General features: G+C 39.7%; 1 protein-coding gene across 1 annotated transcript in view; it reads right to left on the reverse strand.

The window, feature by feature from the left end:
• LOC124804605 (protein polybromo-1) overlaps positions 1-26,884 on the reverse strand; it is a 334,390-nt gene that overhangs the window by 151,786 nt on the left and 155,720 nt on the right. Inside the window, exons 17-18 of the mRNA XM_047264803.1 lie at positions 9,499-9,704; positions 6,548-6,731 (exon numbers count right to left, since the gene is read on the reverse strand). Coding sequence (XP_047120759.1) covers positions 6,548-6,731; positions 9,499-9,704 — 390 coding nt within the window. The remainder of the gene's footprint in view (positions 1-6,547; positions 6,732-9,498; positions 9,705-26,884) is intronic.

Raw genomic sequence — 26,884 nt, forward strand, 5'->3', positions numbered from 1 at the left:
TCGTGTTAATTTTCATTTTCATGCTGAGGAAATTAATTTGTTAAAAAGGAAAAGGATAACATTCCATAAAATAATTTGCACGGCCGCGAAAGAAAAATTTTGGATTGAAAACTGTATATCTGACGCTACATTTGCAACATAAGACTGGGGGGGGGGGGGGGGGGGGGGGTGAGAGAGGTGAGTACTGAAATTTACAGGAACCGAAATCATAGAGATTGAAGAAGAGAGGATAACAGGTACCATCCAGGACATTTTCAGAGAAACGACATACAACAACATCCAAACATGTATTGCAGGAATAACAGCAATGACAATACCAGTTACAGTCCTGGGGCGAAATAATGCATGGGGAAATCACAACGGACCACCGCCACGACACATGCAATACAGCAACCCTCAATTCCTACCTAACGGAACTCCCAATGCGACGCGAGGTAATGTCAACAACCAAACAGCTGATACTTGGGTGACGCGTGACAGAAATGTAAATATTATTGAATTGGGCAATGAACTCATCCCGCAGCAACATCCAAATTTGCCGGAAAACGAACGACGACCGAGCTAAGCGCTTGAGTTACGGTCGATAGGGAGCAGAGCGCAACGGAACCGACGATTTGTTTTCTCCGATATGACGACAGTAAGAAAATAGAAAAAGAATTATATCAGGATGTAGATTTTAATAGTACCAGTAAAACAAAGAAGATTATTCAGGCTATAACATGAGTTATGATTGGTAGTTGTGAAGTGGAAGTAATGTTAGATACAGGAGCAGCAAGTGTCATTTCAATGTCTTTATATAATGAACTCAAACGAATAATGAACATACAAACATTGCCAGTACAGAATTGTCACATTATAAGTGCCACTGGTAATAAATCAAAGAACGTGAAATTTCAAGCTCTCATTAACTTCACATTTTCAAATATACCACTCAACTACAGTTTTCTGGTAGTGGACAAATTAGTTATGCATTGCATATTACGAATTGACTTTTTGAATGAATATCAAGCAATCATAGGTTTAGGAAAAGGGAAATGTCATTTAACCGTAAACCAACAACAACTGACAATAGAGTTAACACAGGGTAAAAACTTAAACAGTAAACAACGTAAGTTTATACAGTTACATTTTGTGTATCCACCAGCAACAAGCATACGTGATTTAACTTTTAATGAAGCTGTATCTCAGGGAATTAAACCTAATGATTTATATGAGAAATGCACAGAATCTGAATATCTGACGAAGGAACAACAACTTGAATTACTTGACGTTTTGCAGCAATTTGCTGAGGTATTTGTGGAGAAATCTGGAATTATTAGAGGCTATACTTATGAGATGGATGTTAAACCACGCAAAACATACTGTAGAACATGTTATAATATTCCTTCGTCAAAGAAACCCACAGTTTTGAGAGAAATTGAAAGAATGCAAGCTTGGGGTATCATTAAAAGGTCACATTCACCATACTGCAGTCCGATCCTAGCAGTTAATAAAGAGGATGGTAGAGTAAGGTTAGTGCTGGACGCACGAGAAATTAACAAAGTCATAATTCCAATCAATACACGACCTATAAATTTGGAAGAACAACTTTTAAAATTTCATAATGTACAGTATTTAACCAATATCGACCTCCGCTCATCGTTTTGGCAGGTGAACCTCCATAAAAACAGCCGTAAATAAACTGCATTTCTATGTGAGGGACGTAGTTATCAATTTTGTGTTCTACCCTTTGGTCTACGAATGAGTGCTGGAGTATTTACTGAAGCCTTAGATGCTGTTCTTGGACCACAATTGTTATCGCAAATTACAGTTTATGTTGACAACATTGTCATTGCCACCACTACTTGGGAAGAACATGTTACTCTTTTGAAGCAACTTCTGACTAAATTTTCTGACACAGGTGTCACTATCAATTTATCAAAAACGAAATTAGGGAGGAGAGAAATCAAATTCCTTGGTCACATCATATCAACTGAAGGCATTTATCCAGACTCAAGAAAAATTGATGCAATTAAGAATTTTCCATCCCCACAGAATCTTAAACAACTCAAAGCCTTTCTTGGTCTATCTTCATTCTTCAGGGAATTTGAACCCTACCACCTTCTTAACAGTCCACATCTTCTATCTTTACTCAAAAGAGGTAATATTTGGAAATGGACAGAGTTCTGTCACGCAGATTTTGAAGCGATTAAGAATGCTTTAGTAAATGCACCGTTGTTATGTCAACCTGACATGACGTCAGACTTTTGCCTAGTAACAGATGCAAGTTCCTATGGGCTCGGAGCATTTTTATTCCAAATTCATGTAGAAAATGAACAAACATTCATCAAACCTATCAGTTTTGCTAGCCGCACGCTCACTGAATGCGAAAAGTCATATTCAGGGACTGAGCGCGAAACACTTGCCATAGTATGGGCATTTCGCAAGTTTCAGTACTTTCTATGGGGAAAACGTACTAAGCTTTGTACTGATTATCAAGCTCTTTCTTTCCTGCTATCATGCAAGTTATTACATTCACGTCTTGCACACTGGTGTGCATCACTACAAGAGTATGATTTTGATATTATATACATAAAAGGAGAATCCAACATTATAGCCGACGCTCTATCTCGTTTGCCACAAGGCCTAAGAATTTTCAGATGTGACAAAACAAACATCAGATTTCAAAATTTTACTGGCGGTACATTTGCACCTTACTACAAAAACATGTGCAGGAAGTTAGCAATATTGCAGGACAAGGATCCCAGGTGGATCCAGATAAAGAATAAATTACGTGCAAGAACAGACCCACATCTTGAAAATTATTACACATTACACAAAGAAGTACTATTTCACCGACGAAACCCTGAATCACAGCATTGGTGTGTTTGCTTACCTGAAGCTCATGTTGATGATTTTATTTTATTTACACACAGAACTTGGGGACACTATGGTGTAACCAAATGTACAGGTAAGATTAAACAATATTGCTAATTTTCCAAATTTAAGGCGAAGCGTATTGAGAAGTATTAGGAAATGCATCATATGTCTGAAAGCCAAATATTCTAATCGCACAAGCATGAATGAATTGCATCCAATCATACCTAAGAGGCCATTACAGCTAATTTCTTTAGATATTGCAGGACCCTATCCACAAGCACGTGGAGGAATGAAATACATCCTTGCTGTGTTAGATGTTTTCACAAAGTATTTAAAATTATATGATTTACGTTCAGTTTCTACCACTGCTATTACCAGACGTCTATTAACAGATTATTTTGTAAGAATAGGAAAACCGGAAGTTATGATCACGGATAATGCAGCATATTTTACCAGTTTAAAATGGAAGACTTTTATTGAAGAACAGAATGTTAAAAATATTTTAATTTCAAGATTTCACGCGGCAGGAAATGCAGTAGAAAGAACATTTCGCGAATTTGGACAGTTTATGAGAACACACACACACCAGAGAAGCACACAAAATGGGTAGAATACCTAGCACCATTTGAACAAATAGTGAACAATTTAACTCACATTTCTACTGGATACACACCAACTGGATTAATTATGGATAAAACAGAAAGAAATGAATGGACAGACCCTCTACCTAAATTTACACCAACAACAAATCCTGTTAGTTTAGAAGAAAAGGTAAGAAAAGCTTACACAACATTATGTGACAAAGCTAAGGAAAGAAAGCAGAAATATGACAGGGGTGTCAGGAAAGCACAATCATTTCAAGTTGAGGAGTTAGTTTTACTAAGAACACATCCTAAACCCACAAAACTGAAACATTTAAACAGGAAATGGCAGGTCTTATACTCTGGACCATACTGAATTGCAAATATTCCACACCCTCGCTGTTATTCATTAGAATATCCATTAACACATAAACACAGAGGTCTACATCCACACAGACATTTGAAAAAATACACACAGTAAAATGTTAGCTAATGAGAAGAAGATAATTAATATAATATACAGTTATGATGAGCCTACATTGAAGTTATACAGATACTTACAATCTAATGAATGCTGCCTAGAAAGCAATGTGAACCATCCAATAGCTAATTAGATATTGGTTATAAGAGGAGTTGCTATTGAGGCATATACATATTAGAGGAGGTAGAGAACTGAACAGAATTATTTTCTTTAGGAGGCATGTGATAATAGTAATGTTGATATGAGTGATGTGAGTGACTGAATGAGACGAGTAAATGTAATTTTAGTTTAATAAGAGGATATACCACACCTCTGCCAATACAAAGATATGATTTACGATAGCGCATGCAGAAAAGCGCTGCACCAGCGACCGATTTTTATAAATAATTTTGATCTTTTTTTTCCCCGTAGGTGTTTGTTTTTAACAACTAACTGATTACTCTCTTGTCTTCATACATTCAAGACGTGTATTTTTCGGCGCTGTGTTAAATATGCTTTTAAGTGGAAATTAAAACTATATTACGAAACAAAGTTATTTCAGTAGTGATTCGAAATGGTTATCGCCAAATTTATAAATTAATCCTGACAGTCACAACTTAAAGAAATTTTCATCAGACGGAGAACAAGAGGACCAGCAAACAATGAGAAAAAGGACATCCTATAAGAAAATTAAGAAGTATTCCAGACGCAGCCACGAAGACTATATTATAATAAATACTACGTTTCTAACAGAATTATAAGGTAAATTTCAACTTATTTCTGATGCTATTTCCTTACAGTCGCTTTTTGTAGTGTTGCCGACCCGGTCTGCCAATCACGGTCAAATTACAGCACTATCTCAATCAGTAATACGAAGTCCGCCTTATCCGTAACTTATTCCATCAAAATTCAAAAACCAATCAGATTTTGTATTTTGTATTTTCACGGCAGAACCCCGAGGAAAGGAAACACTACAATCTACTGAATAGTTATTGTAAAAGCTCCTGTTAGCAACTGACACTGCAACTACAGCAACAAAGTTATGTACTATTTTTACTATTTGATATTAGATGTAGAATAAATTAATATTCCAATTCTCTGTTCATGAAAAGCATTTGCGCATCCCCCCTGTATCCACAAAAGTACCACACAGTGGGCAAGGAAATTATATCAGATACCTGTATTTGTACTGTGTAAATCGTCAACATTTAGACAACACAGATTCTTTTGGAATATTTTATCACTGTTGCATTTTAATGCATTACATCTGGAAGATCTCTCTATTAAGGTGAATTCATGTAACAGCTAATTGATATTTTACTTTAGTTTTTCACAGTTGTCATATTCTTTGATACTCAATTTATTTTCTGTGTGACTGTTAATACAATCAGGTGTCTGTAATGTTTTCTCCATCAGTATGTTACTGGTGCATACACAAGTTTGGCACTTGGTTCCATAGGTACAAGAGTTTTATTTTCAGTGACTTTGTGTGCTCACTTTTGTGAGTGTCGCTTTGTATTTCATCATGAGCTTTGCTTTTTATTTTATTGCAAGCATAAGCAGAAACTGCTGTATTATGGCTGAAACATTTTACATTCCATCCTGGATTTTACATTGTTTAAACATTTCTTTTTGTTAGATTTCTTATATTGTATTGTTCTCTCTCTCCATAGCTGTGTTCTGATGACGATATATCAAAAGGTTTAACAGTGAATAAATCTATTTGCAACCAAGAAAGTCCCAAAATATTCTGTGCCAATATTGGAAAACCATAAAAAGCCTGAATCAGGAAAACCAGAGGAGGAGTTAACCCAGTGTCTCCTAAGAGACACTTAAATGCCTTAACTATTGCCACTTGATTAACTATCGAAGGAAAGAGAATAAAAGTTCAGTAAAATGTAAACAGAACTAACATTAGCGTTACTCTGGAAGGTGGAACACTAACAATAGTTAACTGAATATCAAAACTGCATCTTTATTCCTTAAATTTTCAGTAAATACTTCATTTCACACTCTCAACTGGTTTTTTGCTGACTTTCATTTCTCCAGTCCTGAGCAAGTACTCCATCCTTGCATATGTGCTACACATCTTTAATAATCGATAATGCATGCTCAAAATCAGTCCTACACTGTACCTATATTCTATTTACCACACCACAGGCTGTTTACCTATTGCTTTTGCACTTACTATATCAGTACTAACTTACTGACAACAGATTTCTTCCCTTGCCCAGCCCAATTCCCCTTCATCTAGTACCATTCTTCAGCAGCTGAAGATTTCAGATGCTTCTACTTTGGAATTCTTCGTCATCACATTTCATTTTCATGCAGCTGTCAATTTTCAGATACTTACTCCTTAATTATGAGCAAATATGCAACACTTTTACATTGGTTTCTGAAGCCCTGGAGCATGTCACTGGATAGTGTTCCTGAAGTTTTACAGTACAGTTACAGAATGCCTGCTCCTCATATTCAGGCAATGACACAGAGTAACCCAGGAAGCCACTAATTACCATAACATAACATAACAAGGAGGGTGCTGGTGTCTCTCTCTCTCTCTCTCTCTCTCTCTCTCTCTCTCTCTCTCTCTGACACACACACACACACACACACACACACACACACACACACACAAGAAAGATTTTACTAACCTCTGCCTGATGAAGTAAGATTGTAGCTCTATAGAATCTTCAAACACCTGTGAATCTGTGCGAGATAAACGACGTGCACGCTCCATGCAGGCAAACACATCCTCTTGAAAAACATCCAGTCTTCTGTACAGTCCCTTATCAAGTCTTCGCTTAACTAAGTCCAAGGACAATGCTCGAACCCTAAAACAAAAAATCTCTAATGTATGCAGAGGCATAATAACAAATTACTGCAACAAATCAGTGCCAAAACAAGTTTGAAGATGATGTTAAAAAAATAGATACAGCATGGCACTCCTGAATATAAAGAATTCCTTTCTACACATGAATACTTACAGATAGCACACAAGTTCAATAAAAGATATTAACAACATATTACACGATTTCATTTCTCCTGTTTTAGTAAGCTTATTTAGAAAATCATTCCATTAACCAAAAATGAAGTGCTTCATTCATGTCATTTCTTCCTCCACCAAACAACTAATTGTCACAATGGATTAAAGCTTTTACCGAACTAGTACAAATTTGTATTTATAATTGAACAACAATTAATAGTAAAAGAAATCCTAACAGATTATTGCAAGCCATCTAATAGTGTGAAAAGTTTTGAAAATCTTCTCTAAAAAGTGTAACATTAGCATACATTTCTCTCCCTGCAATACATTTATGCTCATACACAGAAGACTCAACCGTAACCCCAACAGAGGACAACGCAGATCGGATCACTATGCAGACTACACTCCACACAAAAAATGGAACCTGAGTATGAGAGTATACTCAGACTGATTGACGGTCAGTACATTCAACTGTTGACTGTATAATATACTCCTTGGCCATTTTTAAGTCGTATGACTGCTGCTGATGGGCTGCTGGTACATCCTTATATACACTAGCTGCTGTCTATGACATCCCTAGCGCTAAGGGCATTGCCATGTAAGGGCTAACGAGTTGAGCCAACTAGGCAAGATCTTCACGAACAATGACAACAAAATTCACCAAATAAATTAAGTGATCACAAGCAAGAATCCCAATAGGACCACTGATGAGGAACAAGAAAAGAACTTGCTTTTCTGACATTTTGTGACTTGTCTCAGGGTGTCGGTCAAGACAAGCCATGTGCTGAAAAGAGACAAAATCAAATCAATCTTCAGGCCTCCAACAAATTACTCAGACCCATTAAAGATGTAGCAGGTCTCAGAACATATGGAGCCTACACGTTAACTTGAAAGTGTGGCAAATCATACACCAGATGAACAGTGCACACTGTAAAACAGCTTAAAAAAAGTAGGGTAGATTTTTTTCACCTACACTACCTAAAAAATCCACTTTAGCTGAACATACTGTAAAAAACGGTCACCACATCTAATTTAACGAAACCTCTGTCATGACTCGCACTAATGGCTTCTGGGATTGTGTAATTAAGGAAGCCACCAAAATAAAAATCACTGGTAACACCCTCAATAGAGATGGCGGCCTGCAGCTCAGTGTGGCATGGGATCCAGAATCGTGACGTTAGGAGCACATGCATCGAACACCAAGTGAACATTTTCCCATTTATGGTGATGCTGTGAGCATTATAGTTGGAGCCATGAATGACGGCAGGCGAGTTTAAGCTCGTTCTACAAATCTGATGTGACAGACAATGAATATTCAGCAGTTTTCTCAGTGCTCTGCTGGGAACGGTCTTCAGTGGACAGTATTTTGGCATTTACACTGGCACTTGATTACATATCATAGTTTTGTGCATCGCTGCAGTTGTAAGATCATATTCAACGTTTGTCTCGACTGATCTATATTTTAGCAAATACTAACATTAGTTCATTTTTTTGGTGCATTGCACTTCACTAACACTCAATAAATTTTAGTCTCTATGTTTTTATGAGTCCACAACTGCTTTGTATACTTCATTATCAATGTTTTAATCAAGGTGCTTTAAGAAAAGTGAATTGTGTGTGATATAAATAAAATGTTCATCATAATCACACAAGACAGAAAATTTTCCAATATTACATACGATATTTTTGTGGTATTAAAATTATTTCATTTAATATGTTGTTATATAACATGTAATTTGTGGTAGACTGGGTCCATGTTGGAAGTAGTTAAGCACCGCATATAGCAGCAATTTTTTGGTGTTTTAGGAAACTAGTTATCTGTAAACTTTAATTTTGTCATTGGACACAATCATTCATACTTCCCTGTCTGTAGATGCTCGGGACGAAGCATCCCAACTTGCTGTGCCAAACAACATTGCAGGTGTCTCATTCCTCTCAATCCGACTAGCTCAGTGGTTGTCATATGTTGATGGGATTAAGTCTCTCTAACAAATCACAAAAAACTGAATACAAATTCACCAAATAACTTTCTATGCTACCCGCTACCCCTTAAACACAAGCTACTGTTTGGCGTCTACATCTCTTGCGTGTACCACAACTGATGTTTGCAACCGGCAATGCTGCAATCCTCGTCTGTGCCTCCACTCAGCGTGGACCTGCGCAACCCGCCATCATTCATAGATTCAGCTATAGTGGTGCCACACACGACAGTTGATGTATGTAAGGGCGTACTGGCAGCCAACTGGCAGTTATAACACTTGACAATGGCTAACAAGTGCTTGCTCACAAGCTAGTAGAATTTTAAACACTTGACATGACTGAAGCCAGAGATTTTATTCAATGTTAATGCCACAGGACTCAGCATTTTTAGATGACTTTTAATTATTTTATAAGCAGCTCTTAGCAGTTCTAACGTAAGACTCTTAGCAGTTCTAACGTAAGACTCTTAGCAGTTCTAACGTAAGACTCTTAGCAGTTCTAACGTAAGACCTTTTTCCAAATAACAAATGAAACTGCTTTTTAAGTTACTGAGTGTATGCAACTTAATGCTTGAGTGTAAACTTCAGAAACAGTTTTTGTGCTAGGTATTTTTCACCACATATAGGGAAACTTACTTAGTGCCATCCACTTCATCATGTTCAGGCAATTCAGCCATAGAGTCTGAGAAGCAACGACCTTCTTCATCCTGATGATTGTAAACTGAGATAAAGAGTGAAGTGAGAAGTTCCTGGACTGCTGCAGCAACATCAGGAACAGCATCTTCATCCTCCCTTAGCTGGCTCTTTGTCTGCAATGCAACCCGCTGAAGCATCAGTGCATCCTGAAAAATAAAACAAATAACTGAGTACGTAACAAAGAAATAGTTTATTTTCACACACATGAAGTTGGCAGAAGCAGACATTATGTAAGACAATGTTACAAATTTTTAATCAATTCGTAACGTTTTAAAAAAGTGCCATATTCCTAGAGGAAGTAGTATTGGTTAAAACTAGAAGAAAATTCCTACAATGATATGTCCAGAAACCAGTACCTGTTTCAATATGGTGCAATCTGTCATCCCATTCCCACTATATACTACATAGAAACAGACACTACACACAGTGCTGCTTGTAGTTATTATGCATCCTGATACATTCTTCAGCTCTTCTACAGATTCTTTCAAATACACCTCTCTCCATTCAGATTGCATCACATGCATTGGTCACACTCTACCGTAATGCTTGCACACTGTCAATGGGTTGGGCATACACGTGGGCTTTAAATGTCCCCATAGCCAGAAATCCAATCATTTCAGACTTCCTTAGCCAATCCATCACTTTTCTAACATTTCGGTGAAGTACCATCACACAACCTGTGGAAAATGAGCTGGTTTCCATTGTGCATAAAGCAGTGTCACATCTTTCTGCAAAGGTAACATTCTTCAACTGCCCTGGTAATTCATCAAGCAGAAACTGGTGATACACAGCTGTTAGTTAAAATGGCAGCGCAATCAGTCTGTCACCAACAATCCTACCCACACATCAATACTGAAATTCATCATGATACCTCACCACCATGATTGCTCAACGATTTCTATCTCTCCTGGAGCTCTGCTACATCAAGTGGTAGAGTCAGATCTTTAATGTGTCCTCACAGAAAAAAGTCTCACAGAGTGAGATCTGGTGATCGCGGAGGCCATTTCATTAAACAGCTGTCCCCATCTGTAGCACAGCCGATCTATCGATGTGGCAGCTCCTTGTTCAGGTACTCACAAACTTCACGATGAAAATGGGGTGAAATCCCATCCTGCTGAAAGATGAATGGAGAGCCCGATCGCATTTGAGGCATCAACCATTGCTGCAACATGTTCAAGTAGGAATATCCAGTGACAGTGCTCTCGGCGAAGAAGAATGGCCCATACAGTTATCTACGTGACAAGGCACAAAAAACATTTACCTTTGGGGAATCATGCTCAAATTAAATGCATTCGTATGGATGCTTTGTACCCCAGATTCGACAATTATGCCTGTTCACTTTCCCATTAGTGTGAAAGGTGGCTTGTCGAACTCCAACACACAGAAAGCTCGCTCCGCACCTGAACTTGCCATGTTTGCGACTGGCACTGACTATCGGCAAATTACCAAACTACACTGTGGCGGTATACATGAAAAAAACCTTTCAGGGTTTCTCTTCAAAATGACATATGTATGAAATCTGTACAATGTTTGGTTCTTGTGCAATAAATAATTGAAAGTGTTCCTGGACTTTATGTACACCCTGTATGAATCAAATGCAGTCTGTGAACTGTGGATCTTCAATGGCCCATATCTCAACAGGTTATTGATTTTGAGAGATACCATTAACGAAAAATTTTCTCTAGTTTTGACGAATACTAGCTCCTGTAGGAATATGTGACACTTTATATTAAACACTCTGTATAAAGATAAACAATATTCAGAGTTAATGGGAAATTGTCTTTACAAAACTAGGATGATGATGTCTCAATAATGCACAAACAGGTAGATGTAAAATAAACTCAAGCTGAAGACCTGTGACAGATTAAGTGATCTGAGAATAAATTGAGGAGTACTGACAAAGCATTTCAAGAAAAAACAAAAAGAAATGGTGTAATAAATTACATTGCTAGAACAAAATAAGTGCTACAGGATAGGGAAGATGCTGAAGAACTCCTCATTTACGCTCCTCCCATGCAAATGATTATAGCCTAATAAAACAATTACCCACATTTCACTGTCCACCGCTACAACTGAATGGTCAGTGCAGCAGACTGCTATGTGGAGGACATGGGTTAAATTCCCAGTACTGCCAGGGATTTTTCCTTGATGGGAGGACTGGTACTGGGTGTACTCGGCCTAATGAGGACAACTGAGGAGCTACTCGACTGATCAGTAGCAGTTCCAAGTTAAAGAAACCTGACAAACAAACGGAAGAACAATGTGTTGATCACGTTCCCCACAAACTGCATCCAATGTCACCACTGGCAGATGATGATACAGTAGTCAGTCGGGGCAGATTGGCCTGTCTAGGGCCACATCACGGAACTTTACCTAATACTTATGATATTCTCTGTAGTGCCATGTACTTTTTGTCACACTTTTGTTCTGAAATGGTGTGTGTCTGAAGAATTGAGGCAGTTAGAGTTTCATGTTTGGACATTACCGATGTTAACAAAATTCAGTGCTGGTATGTAGCAGCAAAAAGTGTGATGAATTACTGTCACCTACAGTGGTAATTGTGACTGCATAGTTATTTTGGGTGTTATTGCAAACAGCTGCCGAAGTATCCAGATGTAAATCAGCTTGTCCGCAGCTCGTGGTCGTGCGGTAGCGTTCTCGCTTCCCATGCCCGGGTTCCCGGGTTCGATTCCCGGCGGGGTCAGGGATTTTCTCTGCCTCGTGATGACTGGGTGTTGTGTGATGTCCTTAGGTTAGTTAGGTTTAAGTAGTTCTAAGTTCTAGGGGACTGATGACCATAGATGTTAAGTCCCATAGTGCTCAGAGCCATTTGTAAATCAGCTTAAGAAAGCAAAGCTGAAACTTAAGTTTATGTATGTGTAATGACATAGATGATGATGCTGTTGATGATGGTCTTAATAACAACAACAACAACAACAAAAATTATGTGGGATTGGACAGTACAGGAAGAGCAACTGAAAACTTCCTAAACAAAATTAATTCTTCTGCAAATCTACATCTACATTTACACTCCTGGAAATGGAAAAAAGAACACATTGACACTGGTGTGTCAGACCCACCATACTTGCTCCGGACACTGTGAGAGGGCTGTACAAGCAATGATCACACGCACGGCACAGCGGACACACCAGGAACCGCGGTGTTGGCCGACGAATGACGCTAGCTGCGCAGCATTTGTGCACCGCCCCCGTCAGTGTCAGCCAGTTTGCCGTGGCATACGGAGCTCCATCGCAGTCTTTAACACTGGTAGCATGACGCGACAGCGTGGACGTGAACCGTATGTGCAGTTGACGGACTTTGAGCGAGGGCGTATAGTGGGCATGCAGGAGGCCGGGTGGACGTACCGCCGAATTGCTCAACACGTGGGGCGTGAGGTCTCCACAGTACATCGATGTTCTCGCCAGTGGTCGGCGGAAGGTGCACGTGCCCGTCGACCTGGGACCGGACCGCAGCGACGCACGGATGCACGCCAAGACCGTAGGATCCTACGCAGTGCCGTAGGGGACCGCACCGCCACTTCCCAGCAAATTAGGGACACTGTTGCTCCTGGGGTATCGGCGAGGACCATTCGCAACCGTCTCCATGAAGCTGGACTACGGTCCCGCACACCGTTAGGCCGTCTTCCGCTCACGCCCCAACATCGTGCAGCCCGCCTCCAGTGGTGTCGCGACAGGCGTGAATGGAGGGACGAATGGAGACGTGTCATCTTCAGCGATGAGAGTCGCTTCTGCCTTGGTGCCAATGATGGTCGTATGCGTGTTTGGCGCCGTGCAGGTGAGCGCCACAATCAGGACTGCATACGACCGAGGCACAGAGGGTCAACACCCGGCATCATGGTGTGGGGAGCGATCTCCTACACTGGCCGTACACCACTGGTGATCGTCGAGGGGACACTGAATAGTGCACGGTACATCCAAACCGTCATCGAACCCATCGTTCTACCATTCCTAGACCGGCAAAGGAACTTGCTGTTCCAACAGGACAATGCACGTCCGCATGTATCCCGTGCCACCCAACGTGCTCTAGAAGGTGTAAGTCAACTACCCTGGCCAGCAAGATCTCCAGATCTGTCCCCCATTGAGCATGTTTGGGACTGGATGAAGCGTCGTCTCACGCGGTCTGCACGTCCAGCACGAACGCTGGTCCAACTGAGGCGCCAGGTGGAAATGGCATGGCAAGCCGTTCCACAGGACTACATCCAGCATCTCTACGATTGTCTCCATGGGAGAATAGCAGCCTGCATTGCTGCGAAAGGTGGATATACACTGTACTAGTGCCGACATTGTGCATGCTCTGTTGCCTGTGTCTATGTGCCTGTGGTTCTGTCAGTGTGATCATGTGATGTATCTGACCCCAGGAATGTGTCAATAAAGTTTCCCCTTCCTGGGAAAATTAATTCACGGTGTTCTTATTTCAATTTCCAGGAGTGTATATCTGTATCTATATCCATACTCCGCAAGCCACCCGAAGGTGTGTGGCGGGTGATACTTCTGGTAACACTATTTGAACCCCCCTCCCCCTCCTTTTCCCTGTTCCGTCTCTTTCCGGAACACACTCTTGGAATTTCAACAATAAACTTCTCTGTGATTCATAAAACCTCTCTCATACAGTCTGCCAATGGAATTTGTTGAGGATCACCCGTAATGCTCTTGCAACAACTGAACGACCCTGTGATGAAACATGCTACCCATTGTTGGATCTTGTCGATCTCCAACCTGGAGTAGCACCACCATTTATTTTTCGGTACTACTGTGTATAATAGCTGCACTACCACAGCTGTTTGAAAAAGTCATGGGAGAAGGTAAGTGCAGAGTTGACTAAAACATGTTACATCATTAGGCTCAGCAACGCCACTGGTAGGTTTCCACATTGCAGGCCTTGGGGCCAGCACCACAATGACGACAACACAGCAGATAGGCAAGGCGGCGGCAGCAGCAGCACCAGCACCAGCAGCAGGTTAGTCACTATACATCCACACTAAGAACTTATTTTGGCATACATGGTTGGAAAAAGTGCTTCGCCAAAACAAGCAGGCAACAACCAGTATAAATACCCATCACTTTAGCCAAAGGAATCTTAATTTGGCATCACAGCTGAGGAATTAGTGCCTTGCAGCCGATGGGTCACCTCTGGGCTCACTTCAGCTCCAGTCAGCCTTCTGTCCTGACTTGCACACTTCTGAGGTCAGGGTGACGCAGCCACTCAATCTCGTATGGCCATGCAAGCATACTGTTACCGTATGTCTCCACCCACAAACACGGACACCACTGCTGAAGGCTGCCTTCCTCTACAAGAATCATGGCAGATTATCATGTCTTCTGGCATGCCATGCCTTGAAATGCTGAGCCATGCTGCATGTCAGAATTCCTGCCGAGGGCCTGGCATTACAGCAGGCTGTTGTTGGCATCATGGCAGGTTGGTAGCCACCTGTTTGCATCAGCATCTCCACACTCACTGTCTTCAGCACACAAGCAGAGCATTGCATCCACAGAGCAAAGCAAGTGTTATAATTAGTTCTCCAACAAAATTTATGATTAATAATAATGTTTCAATGAGTAACCACCAGCCATTATCTTCACAATAGCCCACCATCTCAACTCAACCCTTCCACTGCAGGGGTCATCCACCCCAGGTCTCTACAGTTTGGTGGCAGAAATGTCTATCACCTCTATGTTTCAGTGACAGAGGAACCTCGCCTGCCACCATTCCTGGAGCAAACGGTTCGACCACTACAGGGTTGCAATTTCATCAATGTACAGCACCAAAACACAGTGGAGCGAGTGCAATGAGAGCTCCCCACCCCACCTCCTCTAAGTACCATATAAAGCAAATGCATTCTTTAGCAGGTTGTCACTTCTGTTCTTGTGGGTGAAATGTGGCAAGTAAACTCAGACAGTGTTCTGGGGACACACAAATGTGCCAAAGAGTGTGGCTCATTGTGTAAAAATGTGCAAGGTGTTAACCTGGTGTAGCAATTCATGAAGCGAAGCCAAGTTTTTTCAAGAAGTATTGTGATAGTCCTTCATAATAACGGAGAGCAGCAATCAGTCATCATTTCCTTTCTACCTTTATTAAAAGCAAGTTCAAATTTCGGCTAGTAACTAGCCATTATCAATGTAGTATTTTGCAGTTTTTATACTTGCCCTAGTACATCTACAACTGTTTTTCAGGTTCCTGTTATAGTTCATTCGAGGCTGAGTAGAGTTCATTCAAGAGTGGAGTATTCTTGAAGGAACTGTGACAGGAACCAGCTGAACAGGTGTAAACGTATTAAGACAGGTACAAAAACTCTGAAATACACTGATAATGTCCAATTACTAGATGAAATCTTAATCTGCTTTAATAAAGCTAGAAAGGATTGCTGCTCTCTGTCATTTTGAAAGTTGTGTCAAAGTCGTTGAGCACATTCCACTTTCCCAATGGAACGTAATTTGATATTACAATAGTGCTAAAAGTAAGTGTTGTTCCCGTCATTTGATTTTATTCTTCCTGTAGCTGTTGTTTTGTTATATCTATTGAATTGGGTTTCCACTACATCAGAGTGTGAGAACTGTAGGAAATGTGTGTTAGTTTGCGGCATTTGGCAGGAGCCCTGTATTCTGTTTTGGAAAGGAAAACAGCGCATTATGTTTAAGCATATGCAGTAGTAGTCATGAATAGCTGCTCAGGCCAGAGGAGTTAAGTTATATTGTTAGGGAAGTATTATGTTGAAGTGCCCTTTGTCATTAATCTGTTTTGTGCTCATTGATTGCTGTTGTTGTTTGTGTAATTAGTAAAGGGTTAATCATGTTGTCATTGATAACACAGGTGGCTCCCCATATAGAAACACTGTAAAAGTTTGACCATGGCCTGTGATGAATGAAAATGACAAAGTCAATGTTTTAGCTGCAGGTGCCAAAAATCATCACATTAGTTCTCAGGAAATCACACAAGGTTCAGGATTTCACAGATGAGTGTTCTGCCCATACTGCATGAACACAAATTCCACCCACATCACTTACTGTTACACCAAGAACTACATGGAGACAATCTTCAGAACAGCTTGACCTGTTGTAATATGACACAAAAACAACAAGCAGCCTACAATAATGTTATTTCACACAACAATAATGTTATTTCACACACACTTTTTTCTGATGAATCAACTTTAATGGATCGTGGTCAACTAAATCAGCATAAATACTGGTCAGTGGAGAATCCCCACTGGTTAAGCAAAGTTGAGCATCAATGCCTGTGGAGTGTCAATGTTTGATGCACTATTTTTTGTACTCAGTTGATTAGCCCATACTTCATCGACAAAAATGTGAATGGTCAAATGTACAACGAATTTTTAGATAATATTTTGCCAATACTACTGGAAGATTTCCTACTTCAAACACGACTGGATATGATATTCCAACACAATGTATCTCCAGTGCATTATTCACAGATATCATGAGAAGTTTTGAATCAAAATTATACTGGTCAATGGATTGGCTGAGGAGGTTCTCAAAATTTGCCTGTATATTCACCTGATTTTGACTTCTCCAGATTTTTTCCTATGAAGAATGCTAAAAGAGAGATGTGTTAGAAGTATCAACAACCCCAGCAAAAACGTGGCAGCAAACTATCAATGAATGTCCAAAGATTAGTGCAGAGACACTTAGAGGAGTACGATTGTCTTTCAGAATCAGGGTTGCAGAAATGTGTATTGCAGAAAACAATTTCCAACATTTGTTTCAGTAAAACATGCAAGGTCAGCGAGAGGCAAGGGGACTCAGCTAAAACAAGCATCCCAATGGTGGGAGGCAAGGGGATTTGCATTAAAAAGGCACCCCAAAGGGAACAAAATATTACTACAGCCCTGCCATTGTTCCTTGGTATCACTAAAAGTACTTTTTAATTTTGGGGTAGCCATCAGGAGCTCATCAACAGCGCAGGTGCTTGAGCATAGCCCACACTTCATAAGGAGGGTAACAGTCTGCTCCTGTACACAATCACACAGCATATGTTCATCTGGCAGTATCCATCTACTCATGTTGCTTTTGGATCTTGCAACTCCAGAACTTAGTCTGTTCAGAGATCCCCATATGTCCCACTCCTCTGTGTGTCCTGGGGAAGTTTACCCCTTGATAGAAATCTATGTCCGAGATGGACATTTTTTCCTTGCCAAATTTCTACTCCGCTTTGTTTTGATGCAATAGTGACACTTTCAGTTGTATGCAGGAAGCTTTTCCTTGATTTAACTCGCTGGCAAGTTGGTTGGTATACAAAAAGACAGTGGGCTGTAGGTGTGAACAATTTAGTTTCTTCCTTTCTGGCAACCACTTCACGTATGTTGTGAAGTGGAGCGATACCAGTTAGGCCGTACAACTTGTCAGTCAATGTTGATCTCAAACATCCTGCAGTGTCTGATGATGGGCAAGACTTATTGAGTGGTATGTCCACTTGTCTGGCATGGCTGGAGTTATACCACACAGCGTAAGTGTACTCCACACCTGAGTAGCACAAGGCTAAAGCTTTACTCCTTACTCTCCTGGGTTGCACACACCATAAGCTGACTGCTAATTTGCACACAATGTTGTCTCTATCAGCTATACACTGTTTCCTGTGAGTGAATGCTCTAATGAGACACCTCAGTATTTCAAGGATGTGCAGTGCTCTACTAGTATTCGCTCCCAATCTACTTGTAGTGTCCATGATGCCTGTCTATTCCTCAGGTGAAAAACAAAGCTTGATTCTTTGGGGGTTAGACAACCAGTTTTTCACGGCCTTCTGATAGTTTCCTTTTATCTGTCTACAGTATTAGGTGCCGGTGAAAAATTAATTCGTGCAGCATTTTTAGGTTCTTATGAGGTGTTATAGTAACAGATACATCAACAAATCGTTTAGGAGTGGGGGGTATGGGAGGGGGGGGGGGGGGGGGGGGGGGGGGGGTTAGCTGGGTTTCACACGATCATTATTTCACTGCTTGCAAAATCCACATCTATTCCTACAGAGGACATTTTTGGTCTTCAGAAATGTCACAACAGGCAAGAGTAAAATGTGTCTCAAAATTCTGCAACAGACTGATGTTAGCAATATAGGCCCACAGTTTTGTGTGAGTGTCTGAGTATCCTTCTTGAAACCAGGAACGAGCAGTACATTTTGCCAACGACTAGGAACTACGAATGTTTCCCTCCACCAGAGACCTATGCACACAGCTTTTACAAGAGGAGCAAGTTCTTTTGTACTCCATGAAGATTCCATAGGTGTCCCATCAAGTTCTGTCATCTTTCTTCTGTTCTGAAAATTTTGTTGGTTTTCTGTTTCACAGTTATTTATTTCAACATCTTTTAACATTTGTACAAAAATTTACAGGCGGAACCTCCGGACACCAGAGAAACTTTGTGGAAAAAGGAATTCAGTATTTTATTTTCTGTCACCCAATCCCCATTTCAATGCTATTATGATCGCAAACAGTCTACACATGGCTATGATCTGTTTGCTGATACAATGTAAGACAAAAACTTCCTAGGATTTTCTGTTACAGCAGTAGATAGAATTTTATTTTTTAATTTACTGAACATTTCATACTCTCCTTATGCTAATTTTAGCTTCATCCAGATCTGTGATGCTGCTGTCTTTGCTCTTGGAACAGCTGTCAAACCATTGTGGGTCTTTCCCATCTGCCAACTTTTTTAGGCAAATATCTGTCAGGCAGCTCTGTCAATTTAGACTTAATATTTTCAGTCTCTGAGATGGGCATTTCATGTTGACTACTCAGGTAATCTGAATGTTTCTTGTTGCACATTCTAATCAGAAGTATCTTCCTATCTTCTTTTTTTAGATTCCTATTTACACACATATTCAGTGGTTAATAAAAGAAAATGTTATCGGTTGTAGGCTACTATGGATCATATTTTCTTTTATTAAGCAATTGGAGGCTGTGGATCCCTAAAGAGAGAAAAATATTCAGTGGTGCTACAATGGCCTCAGATCAATGACTGCAGATAGTAATAACAATTAGTTGAGTACAAATTAATCACTAAATATATACGTTCATGTGTGTTTTGGACTTACTATTAAAGTTTCACTTCTGTTTACATTTTATTCCAGAAAATGTGAAAACATTGTAAAGTCAGGTTGCAATCACATTTTTGTTTACATTTTGGAACAGTAAACTTAGAGCATTTTGCTTTATCTTCAGGAACCATGAAAACTGGCACACTAGACCAAGTACACACCATACATCTGAACAACACTGAATGTTTCTATTACCGGATGTTGTTACACGAAATACGGGGACCCATAAGTTCCACAGATCTCAAGACTGTTGATGGTTATCTATGACAGACATAGATAGAAACATGCCAATGCTTACAACTACTGGAAAATATCAGCCACTGGTAATTAACACTACACGAAGTCAATTAACACTACACGAAGTCTTACTTACAGCCTCAGCTAAACAAATGAGAGACTTATTCATCATAAGTCTAACAACAAGTAACCCATCAAATCCACAACAGCTATGGGAGTCCTTCAAGAAAAGTATGAGTGATGACATACTGTACTAAATCAGACACGTTCATCCTGAACTGACCATCAAATTCAATGACATCATCTTCAATGACACACTTGTCTGAAATATTCCTCTGTGATACAGACACTAGGGAGATTGAGTCAATAATTAAATCACTGAAGACTAAAGAGACTCATGGTTATGATGGAGTGTGTAGTAGAATATTAAAGTACTGTACTGCACATGTTAGCCCTGTATTTAGCCATATTTGTAATTTTTCCTTTAGGAAAGGTCACTTTCCTGAGCAATTAAAGTACTCAGTAGTAAAGCCACTTTATAAAAAGGGAGAAAGGGATAATGTAGATAATTTTAGACCTATTTCTATGTCATCAATGTTTGCAAAAGTTATTGAAATGGCTGTGTATGTAAGGATAATTGATCATTTTCTATCATACGATTTGCTACCAAATGTACAGTTCGGCTTTAGAAGTCATTTAACAACTCAAAATGCTATATTCTCTTTTCTCTGTGAGGTACTGGATGAGCTAAACAAAAAATTTTGAACGCTTGGCGTATTTTTTGATTTAACTAAGGCATTTGATTGTGTTGTTCACAAAATACTGCTCCAGAAGTTGGACCATTACGGAATACAGGAGTAGCTCCCAATTGGTTCACCTCTTACTTTAGCAACAGGCAGCAAAAGGTCATTATTTACAATGTTGATAACAGCTGTGATGTGGGATCTGAGCGGGGTACTGTCAAGTGGGGGGTGCCCCAGGGATCAGTGTTGCGGCCAATCCTGTTCCTTATTTATATAAATGATATGCCCTCTAGTATGACGGGTAACTCTAAAATATTTCTGTTTGCTGATGACACTAGCTTGATAGTAAAGGGTGTAGTGTGTAACACTTGCTCGGTTTCAAACAGTGCAGCACATGACCTCAGTTCATGGCTTGTAGAAAATAAACTAACGTTAAATAACAGTAAGACTCAGTTTTTTACTGTTTCTAACACACAATTCAACAAAACCTGATTTTTAATTTCACAGAACGGGCATATGATTAATGAAACTGAACAGTTCAAATTTCTAGGTGTTCAGATAGATAGTAAGCTGTCATGGAAAGCCCACATTCAGGATCTTGTTCAACGTCTTAATACTGCCATTTTTACTATTCGAACGTTATCAAAAGTGAGTGATACTTCGACATGAAAATTAGTCTACTTTGCTTATTTTCATTCGCTTATGTCGTATGGTATAATATTTTGGGGTAACTCTTCCCATTCTACAAGGATATTTTTGGCTCAGAAATGGGCGGTTCGGGCAAAAAGTGGTGTGAGTTCATGAACCTCTTGTCAACCTCTGTTCAAGAGTCTGGGTATTTTGACATTGGCCTCTCAATATGTACATTCTTTATTGTCGTTTCTTGTTAACAATGTTAGTTTATGCCCAAGAATAAGCAGCTTTCACTCGGGTTAATACTTGGCAGAAATTAAACCTGCATTTGGATCAGACTTCCTTAACTGTTGTGCAAAAAGGTGTGCAGTATATTCCTGCATCCATTTTCAATAAGCTGCCACTCAAATTCAAAAATCTTAGCAGTAATCCATGTGCTTTCAAATCAAAACTGGAGAGTTTCCTCATGGGTCACTCCTACTATTCTGTCAAGGAGTTCCTTGAAAAATTAAGCTGATTCTTATTGTACTGGTGATAGTGTTTACTTAAACTTATGGACTGACTTTTTTCAGGTTCATGAACATTTATTTTTATCTGTTATTACTTTTATGTTGTAATTTCATGTACTGACACGTTCCATGAGTTTTGAGATTTGCTCCTACAGAACTTCATGCGTAAATAAATTTTAAAAAATTCACCTAGAAGACAAATGCTTAGTAATAAACAGTCAGACCCTAGTACAACTTGCGATACAAGCACCACGAAAAGATGCTTTCAGTATGCTACACTCTGAAATTCCAAAGGAAGAAGCTACATCAACAAACTATGTCAATACATTGCTTACAACAAACCACTCCTCAATGACAAAATGAAATTTACAATGTTATTATGAACCACATCGATAAAAACACTCATGGAACCATTTACTTGGATGCGCCACATGGCACTGGGAAAACATTTGTAATAAATCTATTGCTGGTGGATTTACTGTCATCATCTAGCATTGCAGCCACACTTATGGAAGGACAACGACCTTTCTGCCCATTACGCCCTACAACTATCGTTGAATACAGTCTGAATCAATTCCCAGCATGTAAATTCTCAAGAGCATCTGAATGGGATGAACTTCTAAAGCAAGCTAAAATTATCTTCTGGGACGAATGCACAATGGCATGCAAAAAGTCACAGTCATGGGCAGAACATTAAAAGACTTATAAAAAACTATGAAGTCAAGGGAGGAGCATGTCCTACACATATCCTACAGACCAGATGAATGGCCTCATTAAACAGAACAGTAATTTCTGCAACATAGCCACCACTGAAAATGAACTCATCAACCAAATTATTCAAACACTGTTCACATTATTACCAATCTAGATTGGCTATTTGAAACGACAAGTTTGGCAACTAAAATACTTATTTTCTATGATGTCAACTTTAACATTCGAAAGAAAATTCCTGGTGAAGAGAGAATATACAAATCAATCGACATAATGGGCCTCCAGCAGATGTCGATATAGTCAGCACACATAAACCTTCAGCAGTAAACTGAAAAGTAGAACTCTTAAGGAAGTCAGTACAGAGAAAGAAAGTTTTGTTGTTAGGCAGCTATCACGCTTGAAAGTGTAGGCCAACTTTCACAGGATGAACTACGATCGCCATTTTTTTCTTGGAGCCAAGTTATGGTCTGGTGCAGGTCACAGAGGATTTAGGATCACTTCACAGAAGACAGGGTTATACAATGGAACTTTGATTTTGAGTTTCCCGATTTTACATTTTTCGCGATTCTACACCAGAAATTCATAGTCCTTGTGAAAAACCCATGAGCTCAATGCTAAAAATTCCCCGATCTTACAATTCTTCCTAGTAAAGTTTACCTCAATTCCAAGTTCTTACTCGACATCTCACTTTGACTTTGTCCCATTTTCTTCCTATTCAGGTTTGATGTGATTGAACTAGTTATAAGTGGCATGGAAGCCAAATGGTTTGCAACTGAGTTGGAGCCAGAGCTAAGGGATATTTTAAACAATTGTGGGGAGGGGAGATGTGAGAGAGGAAATGCTGAAATAATCCATGCTAGGTGTCGCCAACACAACTTGCAACATTTAGCTCACAACACTATTATGACTGTTAGGTTGCAGTGGTAATGGAAAATCAAGACAGTCAACACAAAGTGTTCTGGACAGAGCCAATACTTGACTTAAGGGCCCAGCCACCACCTTTTCTTGTGCCATTTATAACTAAGTCTTATCTTTTTGCATGTATTTCCAATGTACTGTATTGAGCAAAAATATCGATCGTCAATGTTTTAAATTCGAACGCTGAGTCTCAAAGAACATGCTGGATCACAAAATGATCTCGCCTATTGCGTGTGTGGCGAGGGGGAGTGGTTCTTCAACGACCAAAGTGCAGGTAGGGGTGAAAGCATTTTGTGAAGTGCTGGAAATATATTTTTCATGCAGATGATGCATTACGACACAGATGTGCAGAAACAGAAAAACGTTTTTGCAATAGCACATTTTAGAGACTTTTGTGCTAAAATCTGACATGATACAGTTGCGACAACTACATAAGCTACTCATATATATACTTTGTACCGCACATACCACACCACACTCTGTAGATTGTAAAGATTGGCACTAGTGATAGAAGGCATGAAACCAAACTGTAGCACCTGAGTTTTCTTTCAAATTTACTTTTCACACTATGTACAGAAATTCACAGAGCCGACTTCTAATAAGCTTATAATGTCAGCTAAGGAAGTAAACTACCGTATTTACTCGAATCTAAGCCGCACCCGAATCTAAGCCGCACCTGAAAAATGAGACTCGAAATCGAGGAAAAAAAAAAAAATTTCCCGAATCTAAGCCACACCTGAAATTTGAGACTCGAAATTCAAGGGGAGAGAAAAGTTTTAGGCCGCATCTCCAAATCGAAACAAAGTTGGTCCATTGTAATATGAGAGACAATTTAGGTCGAATGAGTGACTTTGTTATAGGTGTTTACGTCACTCTAAGCTGAAAATGTATTACTGTACTGTGTCGTACATTGTTTGTTGCATTCTGATAGTGCATGTTTACGGCCTGTCGCAGCTCGCAGCATGGCTTGCTTTTGTGCGCGCTACTGCCGCTTAAAAGAGAGAGAGAGAGAGAGAGAGAGAGAGAGAGAGAGAGAGAGAGAGAGAGAGAGAGAGAGAGGAATTGTCTCATAAGCGAAAAAATGGCAAGAGACTGCTATTTGTTGTTACTTACACTGCTGCTTTCTTTGATATTGATCAACAAGAACGAAATAATAGACTGTGTATGATAGAAGATGTTCTGAACGAGAGTTTAGCGAAAACTTTTCTCTGTTTGAAAATCTTTGCAGACGCCTCTTTAGTACATTAAATTCTGCACAGAAATTAGAGTCATCTTAGATTTAAAAATCTAGTCAATTGCCGTGCTTCATTTCTGACTATCACTATTAGGCATAAGAATAATACGAATATAAACATGACATGATATGTATATTCTTCCGCGTTTGCTGTTGTCGCACTCTAGTTTCGTAGTTTATTAGGCAGACAGGATTTAAATGAGATAGCAGCAAACACGAAACAATACACGGCAAAATGTTTATATTCGTATTATTCTTATGGTGAAGAGAATACTTCTTAAAAGTTCCTATTAGCAACCATCTCTTCTCACAGGTATGAAAAAAATTCAGAATGTAGAGTTGGCCATATTGACAAACATCCCAAACAGTCTTGCCAGTCGGATTTTCGTAGTACATTGAAATGCTGCTACATTCGAAGATGAACAATACGTAATTTGTATTTACTTCGTTGGATAATGTATGAAAATGCAGTGGTCATAATTCAGGGTGGGGAAAAAAGCTCGTCTTCCACCTTTTTTTTTAAATTTATTTACTGACGCAGAGGTTTTGGTGCCAATATTTATCTTTGTGCCTACAAGGCATGCCGGTGTAGCACTACATATATTCGATGGCAGAAGTTAGTTGTGGCAGCACCCACCAACATTTTTTGAACTTCCGCTTGCTTTGCACTCGATTCTAAGCCGCAGGTGGTTTTTGGATTACAAAAACCGGAAAAAAAGTGCGACTTAGATTTGAGTAAATACGGTAATTTTTTCATGCCTCTCTTTCTCTCATCAAGCCTAAAATAACACTAACAATGATGAGCATATGAAGTGTGGCTCGTAAGAAAAGCATTAAACAATAATAGCAATGGTGACAAAATTTTTCATTAGGCATATGTCCGCTTATGGTTTAACACTTAGCTGCTGTGATGTTTTTTGGTTTAATTCAACATATTCTTCAATTTCTGCTTTTTCTGGGTGAAGACAAAGGGTGATCCCTCAAAAATGCGTGTTTTCAAAGTACAATTTGCGGTCTTCGCATGTCAAAAAATTTCTCGATTATCTTGTACCCAGATACCAATTTCAATTTTTTGATGCGTTTTTACTCGCTGCTACAAACCTGTGATTTTTTAAGAACTGATGAAATCCATTACCACATATTATTTTATAAACATTGTATTGTACATTTAATCTCCTTCACTTAGACATATTTATACGAAGTATTGGAGAGGATTGCAATTTTTAATCATACATGCCAAATATGTGTGTTTTCTCAAATTTTTGTGGGTTTTAACATTTTCCGCGACTCCTCATTCTCTTCTATTTTGTGTTTTTCAAGTCTGGATCACACTAAAACGTAAAATAGGGATTTCACTGTAGCAGTCTTGCCAGGCAGTACTACTGACGCAGACCCTGGGTACAATATAGGATGTGAACTGGTAAAGACTGCATCAGCATCAAGCTTTAAATCCACTACATATCATTTTCTGCAGAGCTTTAAACCCTTGGATTTCTATTTAATACCCTTTTAGATATTTTCATATGACTCGTCCCTGTCACATGTCCCACCCATCTCAACTAAACATCTTGGTCATCAGTCCCTCATTTCACTGGAAATTCACATAAAACAATATGAAATGAGAAGAGGAGGATCATCAGCTTCAGGGTCTTTGACCTAGTAGTCGTCGTTTAAGATTAGCATGACAGTAGTGTAAGTCAGGTGGCTAAAAATGAGATAAAAAGGGAGGCAACTAGAAACTAGGCATGCGGAAGTGGCCAAAGCACAGAGGGAGACTACTTTGAGGTCACTTGGGCCACATCATGCCCCAGTGACAGGTACTCCCCCCCACCCACCCCCCCATTCAATCGTGGATTTTATCAGGTTCTAGGCCTGGGTCTTGACACACTGCTGAACTGCTCTAGAACAGCCATTCACTAAATGGCTCACTGTAAGACTCGAGGCCTTGTGCACCGAATGATAAATAATTTGGCTGTTTGCTCAGCCAGGCATTTCCAGGTCAGGAAATTACGATGGTAATTACTGTATGTGGTTGTTTCAGAAACGTGTTCCACAAAACATTCAGTAATGAAAGTGGCACCAGCACAGCTGTCACCACAGAGAGAGAAGCCGGGAACCACTGTGGGCAGTTGGCAGCCACAATTGCAGTGGAGTTTACTCCATCCTTCACACCATGGGGTGTGGGCCCTTACAGATGATGATTGTACCTCCTCCTAAATTTTCCTCTTTCACAGGTTGGGCCAACATTTCATTGAAGTACCTTTCCCTCAAAGGCA

The sequence above is a fragment of the Schistocerca piceifrons genome, chromosome 7 (assembly GCF_021461385.2).
Source record: "Schistocerca piceifrons isolate TAMUIC-IGC-003096 chromosome 7, iqSchPice1.1, whole genome shotgun sequence".
Lineage (NCBI taxonomy): Eukaryota > Metazoa > Arthropoda > Insecta > Orthoptera > Acrididae > Schistocerca > Schistocerca piceifrons.